We start from the raw sequence: 14830 nt of genomic DNA, 5'->3' as shown, positions 1-14830 counted from the left end.
ATATGTGGTTGGAGCTCCAAGTATGTGAACAGAAATGGAAAACAAAGCAATTTCCTTTCCAATTTATCCTTAACTTTCCAATTTTATTTCACTGGCAACTTGGAACTTCAATTTTAAGTAAAATATTAGATCTAATGTTCTTCATGCAAGAGTGTGAGCAAGTGCTAAACAAGATTGGATCGTCTGCATGCAGCCTTGTTTCACCATATTGTCATCAGTGTTGTTATGTAGTTGATCTTGTATATTTATCTGTAATTGCTTCCACGTCTGTCTGACTTATAGACCTTTTGCTCCATGTATTTGGGTGAAAGTATCAATAGACTTATGACATATAAAGTACGTACATTTCATTCAAAGAAAGTCACAGAAAGCAAAGGATTTGATCTGATAGATTTCACTTCAAGAAGGCTATGGAAAAATATCAGAATAGAGATTCCTCTAAATATTTAACAAGGAATGGTTCTCAAAACAATCATTTCATGTATACGGGATAGAGCAATTATATTTTAGAGATAACTGGGACTGCCCAAATCTTGTCAGAATTTATAAAAGTGATGGGAACTGTAATACATCAGAGTCATCACACAGAACAAAGTACTATTCACAGGGGGTTTCCCACTTTGATTCTTCTGGAACCCAAATCAAACCTGGACAGGTATACTTTGGGATCTGAATGAGTGTATGTGTGAGAGTGACTGTATGTATGTAAAGCTTTTAATTCAGAAAATGAACAATGAAAGTTGTAATCTACATTTGCTCTATATTCTGAATTTCTAGATAAATAAGAACAAAAAGAATAGCACTGAGGTTTTTATAAAAACCTCTTTACCTTCTTCCATGTGACACATGAATAAATCAGAACAGCAGGATTAAGCTAAGCCTTTATGCAAATCATAAAATTATTTTGTTTGGTTTTACATATCATACTAAGCCAGCATGTGGTTTGCTGGTTTAGACAATTTTTTTCTAAAATTGTTGACTTTACACAATATGCTAAGCTATAAAACTCAGTTAATGAGAATACCCTAGTTAGTCCTGTTCCTTTTTCCAATTTACTGATTTTTTATCACCTGAACTAGATGCCATATTGGAGATCCAAAAATATGACTTCGTAACCAAGGCTGCTCATCTATTACAAGGTCTAGTTTCTAGATTTTTCCATTTTTGATCTGGATGATAGTTACATTCACGCAACACACTAACTCAAAAACAAAAACAAAATGACCCCATCTCACATCATAGCTTAACAAAATAATCTGGTTCATACAAAACAAGAATACATGGTATAGTATATTTGTTCTAGCTTAGCCACTGTAATTGGTAAACCAGGGCTATGGTATAGTCTATAGCAGTGTTTCTCAACCTTAGGAACTTCAAGATGTGTGGACTTCAATGAGTTGGTCTATAGCGTAAACACAGCTTTGGCAAACTGAAGCCTCAGTCAAAAAATAAAGTACTGTATGTCAAAGCCAATAGAATAGCAGTTAAATGTTTATTATTGGAATAGTGTAGCTTAGAACTGGAATTCCCAAAATGGTATCTCAGGGTGCCATTATGCCTGCCATACTTTCTAGATAAATAAGAACAATATTTGCTCTTTGTTCTATTTTTTATTCAAATAGCATGCTGTTTGTTCTTTGTTCTTATTTATCTAGAAATTCAGAATATAGAGTAAATGCAGATTACAACGTTCATTGTTTGTTTTCTGAATTAAAAGCTTTTAAAAAAAATGTTCTTTCCATGTTTTTAAGAACGGGAAACACGTTTCATCATCTTTATTTCCAAGAATTCCTTTGGCAGCAAATGGGCCCCATAAGACAATAAAAATGAGGGCCCACAGCGGCCAGAACTTTACTTGGAAGCATCTCACCTACCCAGAAGGGAACAAAGCTAAGAGGTCTCCCGCTAGTGTAGAGTGACCTCAAAGACCAAAATATGCTACTTACAATAACTAGCGCCTACATTAGTCCACTTTGTGTTCTCTTCTGGCTTCATAATTCAATGGTATCTTTGACCAGATGGCTATTTGATATGAAATCAAACACAAGGAGTCAGCTCGATACACTTGAATACTGCAATATATGTTTATTTTCCTTTACAACTGAAATGTGTACATGCATACATACACATGCACACGCACACACACACCCATCTGTGATTACCATGATTATAGTTGGTATAAAGATAATTTCAATGGATAACTTTTAGATAAGTTGAAGAAAAACATGCTAAGATCCAGGTAAGTTTAAGTACTTTTAAAGGTTGATGTTTGCCAAGTGAAACATTACCTTGTTTGTTTAATGATTTTTGTATAAAGCATTATTTGCTGGGTTCAAATGATATATCAAGCCAAAGCAAGACAAATTACATTATGACTTAGCATATGTATGATCTTAGTCAGATACTCTATATGGCTGCAATAAGCCCCTTGACATCCTACTGTATGTATTCATTTCCTATGTATTCTTTGGTCAGGGGGATCATTACCATGTTAGTTAACTTTGTTTGGTATAGTTTATTACAATTAAAATTCATGGGGTTCCCAGTCCCCCCTTCCTGGCAGTTGCTGAACATAGCTTTGTTCGGTTTGAGCAAGACTGATGCATTATATGCTTCCATTGCATTCTGTTAAAACAAGTTTAGCAGCTGGAAATATATTTGGAAAAGTTTTGTTTTGTTTTTCTTCTTTATGATGTTATTAAGTAGTAGTGCTCACTGTCCTTAAACAATGGACTTTCCAATACATTTATGGATATGACTCTTGCTATACATTTGAGGATTTGGGGCACCTTATAGTGACGAAAACTCAGCAAGTTTAGTATGGTTCACACAACTGAAAGATTTATTGTTTCTGATTCTGTTAAAGATTAAGAATCCTACCAAAACTGCCTACCAGTGTGCCATCTGTGACTAGGTGCCTTAGGTTTAATTGATATCTTGCGTAATTGTTTTGCAAATGGGGGCGTGGGTCCACCTGGGAAACTTTTGTGTGTGAAGACTCTCCTTTGTTTTGATAAGGACTTCAAACATATCAGTGTGATTGAAGAATCAACCATTCTTGATTTGGTTGAAATTGTAACTGTGATAAAGATGCTTTCTAGGTTAAGCTATATGACTTTTTGGGGGGCAGTTAACTACTAAATGAACTTTGGGATAGACTTAGATTTTTTTCTGGCCTTGAATTTTGTCAAGCAAGATCCAGATTTAATTAGTGACTTCTGTTATAGCCCTTTGGTCTCTGGTGTAATTCTAATCCTGATTAGAAACTCTGCATGTGCAGTTTATATGAAAAAAAAAAAAAGATGCTGGGAATAGAGAGGGTTATTCAAAGAGCAAACAAGGTGAAGCCTCCCAACTGACTATGTTTGCTGTCAAATCCAAACTGGGTTCCTCACCCTTTTGATTGACAATGACACAACCACAGTAATGTAAATGTTGCACTCATATTCAAACTCTTGGCTGCCAAATATATAAGCCATATTTATTATTGCACATTTGATTAAAATGAAATGCATTGTGTTAAAAAGACTCCACAGTGTCAGTAAAATGACCACAGTGTACTTTATTTAATGATTTGGTACTTTTTGTTGCAATAAAATAAAAAAAATCTACAAAATCCAAATATATAAAATTTTCAAGTTTTCTTTTAAAGTTTTACAAGAAAAATCAAGTTGTATTCAAAGAAATTTTTAAGTATGAAGCACTACTTTGAATTTCATTTCATCACAAATTGCAACTTACTTAACAGACCAAAAGAACTATGGTACTGTAGTACACCAAATACTTCACACACTGTGTTCTTTACTATAGCACATTTAACCACTGTCAGTGCAAGGCAATGGTCTCTAGCCAATAAAGACACTCTTCACAATCAGGACTCAAAAGGAATGTTTGTATACATGGAGTCTGAATATAGGTATTTACAGGAAGGATTTCTGTTCCATTATCTATTTTGAGTCTTCATTTCAAACAAAATACCAAGTACATTTGTACAATGTTTACAGGTCATAGCACAAGAACTGTCATGAATATCATTCAACTCAAGTCGCTGTGCTTGAGGGAAATATATCTACATGGTTTCCATAAACATAAAGATGATCTCTCAACTTGTTTCTGATAATGGTAACTATTGAGTAAAAGCACAGTTACAATTAGCACAATCTGCTTAAAATGCAAGTTTACAACAGGAGCTGAGAAATTATTGGCCATTTTCTTGTCTGCGAACAGTAACTTTTCATTACTTTCTTCTGTTGTTTCATATACGTAGATTACCAATACAGGATAAACAAAGTGGGGGGGGGGGACTCTTGATTTATAAATAGGAAAAAGACAACTCTTAAGACAAAGTAAGCATATACAAGCAGCTTATGTGGGTTTGTTCCTAGATATTTAAACTGCATGTCACAAGCTCACACTCCCAATCCAGCTAGACAGATACTGAGCTGACATCTGACTCCACTAATCCAGATGGATGGCACAGTGAGTTCTGATCCCAGCGTTATTATTTTTATTTTTTTTAAGGATGAAAGCTGCACGCTTCTGCCACCAAACAAATGAATGGTGCTATGATTGCCAGTTATCAGGGCTTGGCTCACAGTTTCCACTTCAGACCCAGAAATTAGATGCAGCCAGTATTTTCCCTCTTTACAAAAGACAGAAAGCAAGTACAGAAACTGTCTACATGCAAACATTATCATAAGTGACTCACGGTGAGTAAGTCTGTTCCACATTCCTTATGATCTAGGGTGAGTTTTTTTTCCTTCCCCAGATTATTCTTTCTAAACACTAATTGGCATGGTTTTGAAAAATATTTTGTTTTCCAAATGTTTTAATATGTAACAAGAATGAAAATTAAAGGCGGCTGAGGTAGTCTAATGTAAAAAAAAAAAAAAAATGCAGATTCTGAACATGGCCAGATAAATAGGAGTATAGGTTTCAAGCTATTTGAAGTTTACTTGTTCAACAATAAAATGTCTTTGCAATATTAATTAGAATGCGCATAAGGTAAGCAAAATTAATATTGTAAGCCCCATCTGGTTTTTGCATCTTAAATGTTTTTAACATTTCCTAAAATCCCATTCAGGATTTGTCAATTTTTAATATTTCCTGGATGATATACCCTACACGATCATTGTTGTATAGTATTTATATTAAAGTCATCCTAGAACAATATAATACATCTTTCTCCAAGTAACAAAAATGTTCCAACTTGGGGAAAAAACAATTTGAATTTCAGTACAAGGATGTTTTGGTACATATGCATGTTTTTTACAGATATTTTATATCAGCAAGATGCATTCTGCCTTTACAGCTGCCCTCTTGGATACAGAATTCATAGCTATTGGGAACAGTGACCATACAAACTGAAATTTTTGGGGTTGAAGTTCAATATACTTTGAAGGCATCACATTCCGACATTTCAATATAAGGTCACAAAAATACAGTTATAGAATAGTGGTAATAGTATCAAAATGACAATTCCATTTGAAGCAGCAAGCAAAGATAATGCTCATTTAGTAGAGCTTTGGCAGAAATTCCCAACACATTTCCCACAAAAATATATATTGGTAATTTATACAGACTTTTACAAGATTGTTATTCTTCAGATGTGGAGCAAACTCTATAGCAAAGGTGTTTTGAAATTCTTCTATCCATTTCACCTATTAGAATCACTAGGACAAATATTGTTTGGAGCAGTGCACAGAGAGGAAGAAGAGTTATTTCTTTTCAGAAAAAAAACCAAAAACAAAAACCCCTGGATTCAGCTTTTCCTCTTAAAAAAACAAAAAACTTTTCCCTTTCAGTTCATTTTCCATCTTACTGAATTCACCTTAATTTCTCTTTATTTCTCCCATTCTACATTCTGTGCTCTCTGGTGGTCAGCCTCAGCTCTTATCTTGGAGGCCTCTACTATGTCTCCCCTACACATAAGCCCCGGAATGTCAGGAATGCTGACATGTACAAGCCGTTAAGAAGGAACAAACAGTGCTGGGCACTCCATGAACTGAGTAGCAGACGGCTTTGGAACACCTCCATAGTGTATCACATTGCAACCTTGTAGGAAGCTTCTATTCATTTGTGGGGGCGGGGGTTCCCCCCATTACATCTACATAGTACCTTTGCTTTTAGGAGATCAAGCCTTCAGTTTTATTCTCTCAATAACTGTAGGAAATGGCGGCTTCCACCAGCTGAAAGCAGCTCTATCACTGGTGGCCATGCAGAGGATGGGATATGCTAACAGTGGGCCTCTTAGTACTAGAGAAGCCAGGAGGGAAATGGAAGCAGTCACACAAAATTAAAGCTTCTATTCATTTGTGGGGTCCCCCCCCCATTTCATCTACATAGTACCTTTGTTTTAGGAGATCAAGCCTTCAGTTTTATTCTCACAATAACTGAGCCCACCAGTCATGGAGAAAGCACAGCTAGGTTATGGTTCTTAATGGGTCTTACCTGGAAGATTGGGATAAGGGGAACTAATATCTAGGTGAGTTCAAGGAAAGTCTCAGTCCAGTGGAAAAGGACAAAAAGACTTATGACTTTTGCATAGTCTGGAAACATCCTGTGGAAATTCTGGAAACAGAGGCCACCATTACTGTTGGAGAGCAAATGTGGATTGCTGCTCCTCCATGTGTCTCCATATGTTGCAGGTTGCAAACTTCAGGCGAGAGACAAAGAGGTAGTTCTTGCCAGTGTTTCAGTGACAATACAAAGGGCTAGAGACCAATGCAAAAGGACTTAAGGGTTCACCACTGCATGCTATGCTCTGACACAGCAGCTAACTGGTGGAAGAGAATAGCATTTCCTAAGACATCAGAGCAGTTAGACAATGAACGTCCTTCTCTGTCAGAGTATTTTAGGCAATAAATCTACCTTCAAGACTAGGAGTGAGCTTTTTACTCTTTGTCAATGGAGCCAGAGTTAGATGTGTTAAAGAATAGAAATGGGGCTGGAGGGGGGAACATGAAACATGAAATTGAGCTAGCTTGATTTGGAGGGAATATTTCTGACAAAATCAAATATTTGGGCAAAACCACATTGATATATGGATTTGTCTGTTAGAAACGATATACCTATACAACTGGTTTTATACCAAGAGCACAACATCACAAGTTTCCTGATCAAATAATGAATGGTTTCCTATCCTCTGCAAAGATAGTTAGAAGCTTGTCACTTTATTTTTTTTTTTTTAAATTGACAACAAAAAATGAAACAAAACAAAAATAATTGGTGGCCCAACCATTGGTGAGGTGAGGTCAGAACCACTGCTGATCAACTTAATGAACCTGTCCTTTTATGTACCTACTCTATCGCATATGAAAAGTAGAATGAATAAAAAGATGGTGTTTTTGTGAAGCTCTAATTTGGTGATGCCATTTAGTGATTTCCTTTCTATGCCAGAAATAGTTACATTTCTGTTCATCCCTTTATATTTGTTCATATGATGTGGCAGACTGGAGAAAGTTAATTTAGCCCCAAACAACTTTGGCATTGTTTGGAACAAAAAGCATCCCAAGGTTGACTCTACACAACATGTTAACCCCCCTGCCCTAACTTAGTTAAATATGTCGTATAAACAGGACTACTGTATCTCAAGATGAACCAAAATGACCCAAGAAGGCATATGTTATAGATAAGCAACATCCTTTGGCTTGTGGGTCTGTCTGGTGTTTACAGAGCTACTGAGAGCCACCTTCAGAAGTGGGTGAGGTTAGGATCCAAAATGAACCTTATTGGGAGCAGAGGTGGAAGCAAGTCTTAAATACTCATTTTGCCTCTTTAAAATCCCCCAACACAAAAGGGGCCAATGTTTTATTCCACTTTGGGAATTGGAAAGAAGCTGTAGCAAACTGCATGTGATCTGAAAGCTGCATTTTTTGCACCCTAGGTATAGGTGATGGGAGGAGTTGGCTCATCTTCCTTTCCTTACTTGTCAGTGGAAAGGAAGGAGGCCTGTGCAGGAAGCAGGAAGGCAGTTGGCTGAACTTTGGATTTAAAAAGGCTGCTGCCTAGAATGTACCAGCATTAATTTTGTGAAAGCTTATATTGCCATTGGTTCCTTCAGAAATAAAGTGGGAAACACGAATATGATAGAATATTAACATTAATCCTGTAAAAATTTCAGCAGTGAAATAAGTTCAAGAATATTACGTTAAAAAATTCTACATCATAGTAACACTGAAGCATAAAACTAAATCCTGTTTTCAAGAGAGAAGAGTATTTCATGGAACTGGATTCTAGACTTTCCTCAGCATAGAACAGAATTATACATATTAGAAGTAAAAAAGAAAAAGAAAAGAAATAAGTGAACAACTCCATCCATATCAAGACATAAATAATTAGGTTAAACATTGAGTTACATCAAGAGAAGCCATTCTGTGAATATAAGGGCTCCTTCCTAGCTAAAGAAGAGAAGAAAGGGATTGTCTTCATGGAACTTCCCACTCCTCTAAAGTCCCCTACACAAGCTCTCATTTGGATCCAGTGGGAATCACAGAAGATTCAGGAAAACAGATGACTCCAGAGGTTCATCTCATTTCTTCCTCCTTCCACTAAGGTCTGATCTGAATGTGTCCCATTCAGTTTATGTATTCTTAAAACATACAGTTTCTTCCATTATAGTAGCTGAATATTTGCTATATGTCACAGTTATTTATTTATTTACTTATTTATTTATCACATTTCTATCCCACCCCAATCATATACAGACTCTTGGTGGAATCATATGTGATCTTGTCTTGATCTGTTTTTTCTGCTAGGAGATTCTAAACCAGACAGGATAGATATTTTTTCTTGCCTCCAATACCTTTACCCACAAATCATCCAGAACAGAAGGAGGAAGGCAGAAGGACTTCAATTACGGTATCATTCTGTATATGCATATGTGTTGGCAATCTTTTTCAAACTGTCATGCTAGAAGCATTTTTTCCCCAGAGTTTTGGTATGGCATGCAAACTATAGACAGATTGTTAAACAATATGATATAGAAATTTATTTACGGAAGTTAATCTAACTAGGAGCGTGATCTTAGAATTTTTAAACTTCTGAAAACATTATTTTGATGTAAACTTCACCATGCTGATAGAGCCAGTCTTTCAAACTACACTATTATGTGGCATCACACTTTCAAATCAATAGAAAATGACTTAAGCATTTAACTCTCAGTGTACATTGATTGTGATTAAAACATGCTATTCATGTACCATAATCTTTTCATAGAATTTGATGCTAATTTTTTTCTGGCATGTCATGTCCTTTTTTTATACTTTACTTTAGGCTATGTGCCATTAATTTTAGCATATGCTACAAATCTAAGAAAGTATATGGATTTTAGATAAAGGAGTTTTCATTCCCTAAATAATTTATTTTTTCTCAACAGAAAGCCAATTAATAATTATAATGCTGGATTAAGATCATAGACAGTTCAAAAGCCTATTTAGCAAGATACTTCTTGCACAGTTTGGAGCCTGGCACTTTTTCTAGGTTAAACTAACTCACAGGTTGTTATGAAGATGTCACATATCTATTGGAAAATTATCCAAGTCACCATAGTGGAGAAGAGCCATAGTAATAAATTATATTTCTGAATTGATAAGTTATTTTTACAAGATAGCTATTACTAAAACATGCAAATAGTTCTTATGGAGGACCCATTCGGTCAAGCTTAAGACAAGATACCCCTCACAAATCTAAGTAAATATTCACATTCCTGGGTGATAAAAACAATGAGAAACAAGCATCCTGCTTCTTGTTCAGACCTTTCTATTCAAATATGATGTTAATCATTTCTGAACAAACTTTGCAATACTCAGACCTCCTCTTCTCTTACTGTTTAATGGCATAATGGCAGGCATGGTGTTATATAAAAGGCATGCTATGAAAAGAACCACAAATGCAAGATTTTAATGATACTTATAAGGTTATAATGGAGAGGGGCTTGCTGAAATTCCTGCATGTATGCACCACATACAGATGAGGTGATCTTTGTACTGTTCAAGGCTGCCTTCCTTCAACAAAAGTCCTATGGAGAAGTTTGGCAATGGTGGTAAAGCTGAAGCAAGTGGATGGCAGGGGCAGGGAAGAGTGTGTGAGATGACCTATTCACTTTACTTCATCTTCTCCCCTCTTCTCTCTATTTTGCACATGCACACACAACTTGCCCAAACCTGCCTCTCTCCCACCCCAGGCAGCGGGCTTTCAGGAAACGGATAGATCATTCTCATCAGACGCCTGAATTAATAGTTTGCAAAGGACTTTTGAAATCAGACTGAGGGCCACATGAAATTAGCAGTGGACCAGAGACTGCCCACCCCTATATGTTGAGTTTCTATTGAAAAAATATTGATCCCAGAATTTAAGCTGGTACATCTATTGAAATAACAACATAACCTTTGCCAGTACAAATAAATTTGATGGTATGAAGCAAGTGTGGATTCATCATGCCATAATCTTAAAACATATTTTTTTATTGGCAGAGCCAGCCTTGGGTGGATAAAACTCATATCTACATACTCTGGTTTTGCTTTATTTAAACTGGATTTAGCTCAATATTGATTAAATGGCAAGTGGGAAATGTTCAATCACAACAGAGGCTGCTAAATGACATGCACATTTATGTAGGGCTGTTTCTTTGGGAAGAAGTTGGTTTGTATTAATTCGACTGTTCAAAAATCTGCTTCACATTGCTGAAGCTGGTTATGTTCAAGAGCAACTTGTTCATATTTGCAGCAGGTGACTGTATCTCTGTTAATGAGTAACATGATGGCCACCACAAAATGTTTACTTTTACTTTGTAAGTAAGTTTTCAAAGTTTCTAATATATTGCAGAAACATAATGAAAGTACAGCTTGCCACTATTTGGAAAACAACTGAATTAGAGATGAGCAAACTGTAATCTCACTATGAATCTTCAAGATTTCAGGCTAAACTAAATTATAAATTAGCTTTTCCCAGTCTGGAATTTCCACTGTTATGGCTTCAAATTCTGTGAGTTGCATTCTCAGCAACACCGGAGGATTCCAGATTGGAAAAGGTTGATTTATAGTTTAGAGTTCATCAGAATTCATTAAAAAGCCTGTTTATATTTCCCTTAGATACCACAGAAAAGTAGCCATCATACGTACTGCACTAAATCTGAAGCACTCATCTGAAGGTTTCACTGCTTTGAAATATTCTAAAAATAGCAATGGACATTTTCATATTGCGTGATATTGTGAAACAAACTAGTACAGCGTCAAGACTATGCAGTTATATTAATGTACAAAGGACTAGTGGATATAATTATGGACTAATTTTTAAACTTTAAGTTAGTAAAGAGAATGAGTCACATGTGAAAAGATTCCGCCTATAAAAAGTAACAACTTGTGTACTGAGTTTTTGCTTTACAAAAATATTGACATAATCCATGAGTTATTCCAGTTTGCACCAATTTTTGTTAAAAAAAAATACTATTAAATTTTGACTTGCATCTTTAATGCAACCAAAAGCACCATCAAGGATACTTTAACATAAGAAAAGATACTTCCTATGATCATGCCCAGATTCCTATATGGAAAACTATTCTTTTGACAGTTAGCTGGTTTGGATATAAGGCTAAACTGTAGTTTAGCTGTACAAAAGTGAGCCTCAGTAAACTTTGGATTTATGTATTTCCCTTCCTCTTTTGGTGTATTTGTGAGGAGTACTGAAATTTTAGATTAATTTTAGCTTGCCTAGCTAACCAAGGTTAGGTAAAATGATATTAATTATAATTATCCATAGTTGGAAAAACATTACATAATTACATATGCAGATTGTTTGTTTCAACTAACCTTAAAATGGCAAGTGAAATGGCATTTCATCTAGAATAGAAATGGACGCTTCTGATCTTGTTAGACGCTGTGTCAGATGACAGGAGATGGGGTAGCATGTAAATCCAAGGCTCACTGAAACACATTTTTGTGAAACTGAAACACAATGTTGTATTATGTCCAAGTACAATGAAACAGGATTTAACCCTTTCAAGAAAATCTTGCACATAAAGTAGATTACTGTAGATTACAGTATTTATAAAGTATACAGTTTATATACTTACAAACCAGGGACACATTTTTTGCGTAAATAGCATTGTCTATAATTGTAGAAAGTACAATGTATTCTTCCCAACTTCTTTAGGACATGTTACCCATTTTCTCTTCAAACCACAATATTATATTAATTTTGCAGTTACACAATATTTGGCACTAAAAGGATATAGCATACTGTGATGCATTATCACACATCCTGAATGGATTCATACACAGTAGATTAAAACACCTATTCTCTTTTGATGTTGTTCTGAACATAATCTTCACAGAATTCAGTATATGGGATGTATACCTTTTTGGTATTTTCCATCTCCCTCCCTCCCCGTTTCTTTTTTTCTTTTTTGTTTTTTTGCAATTGAAACTTAATCATGATTATCATTTAATTTACATTTTTAATAACTACCAAAACTCTCCATTCTTTCTGAAAGCTGAGGAGGGAGGAGGGAATCATCTGCATAGAATTTCTGTTAAAAAATACCCTGAAGTTGTACATAAAATATTGATTTATGTTAAAAAAAGGAAATAAATTTAATAAAATAAAAATGAATAGTTTCTTTGATTATAAATAGAATTCTAGATTAGAGAAAAACTATTAATGCCTTTTTCAATGTTTCTCCTTTGAAAATGTTTCACGATTTACCTATGCAAGAGAACTATATTAATTTCTTTCATAGAAACTTGAATTCAGATAACAGTAACATTGCCCTGTATGAATTTAGTTCTTCTGACAATTTTTTTCTAAGCTGCTGCTTTATTTTGTAAATAAGTATTACTCAGCATAAAAACATACATAGGGATTTTCTAAAAAGGAAAAAGAAAGAAACACTCACTGGTGTGTTGGATGTCACTCATTCAACCCTTCCTGTCTTATTTTTAAATTCTGTGTAATGCACTTTAAAATCAGAGTCATCAGACTATGACTATTTCTCAGTCAAACATAATAGATTCTTTGAGGTTCTTGGATGCTGCTTCTTTTAGGTTTACTGAGATAGACTGTGGTACAGTGGATCAAATGATAATCATGATGGCAGTCAGACTAAGGACACTGCTATAGCTTCCTGATCTGCTGTAGAATGAAATTAAGTTATTGCCACGGCCCTATTATTACCCTTTTATTTGGATGCATCATAGCCGTTGCACTGAGTTTTCTTTATGCATTATATTTATAGTGTTGTTTCATATTCCAATCGCTCCTGTATCAGGGCATCATCTTTATACTGTAGTCGTGGAGGAGCAGGAGAACATTCGAAAGCTAAAATGGCCTTTCTGAGGCTCCTGTCCAATACATGTCTTTCCCATGCTGGATACCTATTCCTGAACAAATCAATTTTAATGACAGATTCTTCAATCCTTGGTGGTCGGGATGAAGGGGTGGAAGGTGCAGTTGGTCTCACTTGAAAGACAGGCACACACCCATCTCTCTCAGCAAATTTCTGATCCCGGTCACTTGTGACACTCCGGTTATTAGAAATAGACCTTAAAGTACTTGATGCTACTTCGGCGGGAAGAGTGAAGGCAGCTACAGAATCCTCACAAGCACAGCTTGGTGACTGCCCAAATCGTGGTCCATTGGGGTGAAAGAAGGCATAGTACATCAGCATAAAAACAATGCCAGTTAAAAAGCTGCTGAACACCACACACAGTGCCGGTATGGCAAATGCATCAGAAATCATAGGAACCTTGTACAGATACCAAAGAGCACTCAAGGCGGTGTTTTCCAAAAGGATCACAAAATAGTAAATGAAAAGCCTACAACGTGTCCTTCCCTCCTTGACGTTGAACCAACTAAAGATATAGATTATTCCAACAACCATGTCAAACACAATCTCTTCCCACTTAGTAATGCAGAACTCTGTTTCACAATGGACAATCCAGAAAGTCATGATACACCAATGAAGGACTATGAAGATTCCAAAGTATAGTTGAAAAACGGAGGCAAAGAGAGCAAAAGTAATCACCCTGGCTGCAATTGTGAAAAAATGCCAACAAAATTGAATAATTACAGCCATATAACTGATGGGTTTCTTGTCATCCCGGGAATCACGAAGAGCTTTCTGATACGAAGCCAGTGCCCATGCCAAAGACACAAGAGATGCTGCAGCAGTAAGACCTATGGAAAAAGGAAGGGAAATAAATAGAGGACATGCCATTAATGAAGATGCACAAAGGAGAATTTTTACAAAACATGCTGAATCTCATCACACTACTGCTAGCAAGGCTCACAGCAGTTCTAACAACTGGGTGTATGTATGGGCAGTTGTGTGTGTGTTTTCTTCCAAGGGACCTATCAAACAAAGGATTAAGCTGGCAGATTACAGTCTGATAAATGAAATTACTGGCTGACTTACAATAGTGGCTGAAACCATTTTGTAACAGGAATTTAAAGGTGGAGCAGAACTTTCAACTACTGAAAATCTTTATTTAACAAACATAACTGTAATGAATTCATTAAAACTTACGAGACAAACGGTTTTCTACATGCAGAAACTGAAACAGCATATCAGGAGTTAGATGAGATAACAATATTATATAGCAGCATGAAACACCCCTACCCACCCACACACATATATATCGATCCCCAAAAGACTCAAAATTCAATTAAAGATGTACTATGTGGTATCCTTCAACAGATGAATAATGGGACAACTAGGACAACATTTCATAGAAAAGTATCGGAAGTTTAAGATGAAAATTTGTTTGAAATCTTCACATTTTGGCATGGGCGTAAACTTATTTAAATTCCCAATTCTGATGGGCTACCTTTCTCT

The 14830-nt window shown here is 35.7% G+C and overlaps 1 protein-coding gene across 1 annotated transcript in view; it reads right to left on the bottom strand.

Moving 5' to 3' along the window:
• Positions 1-3470: 3470 nt before the first annotated feature.
• Positions 3471-14830, bottom strand: part of XKR4 (XK related 4) — a 140866-nt gene continuing 129506 nt past the window's right edge. The window contains exon 3 of the mRNA XM_088130727.1: positions 3471-14172. Coding sequence (XP_087986853.1) covers positions 13226-14172 — 947 coding nt within the window. The 3' untranslated portion in view covers positions 3471-13225. The remainder of the gene's footprint in view (positions 14173-14830) is intronic.

The sequence above is a fragment of the Python bivittatus genome, unplaced genomic scaffold (assembly GCF_059951505.1).
Source record: "Python bivittatus isolate LINGU-HERP-01145 unplaced genomic scaffold, Pbiv_v1 ctg000840_np1212, whole genome shotgun sequence".
In the NCBI taxonomy this organism is placed as follows: Eukaryota; Metazoa; Chordata; class Lepidosauria; order Squamata; family Pythonidae; genus Python; species Python bivittatus.
The sequence above is the reverse complement of the archived record's forward strand: the minus strand, read 5'-3'. Positions and strand labels throughout refer to the sequence as shown.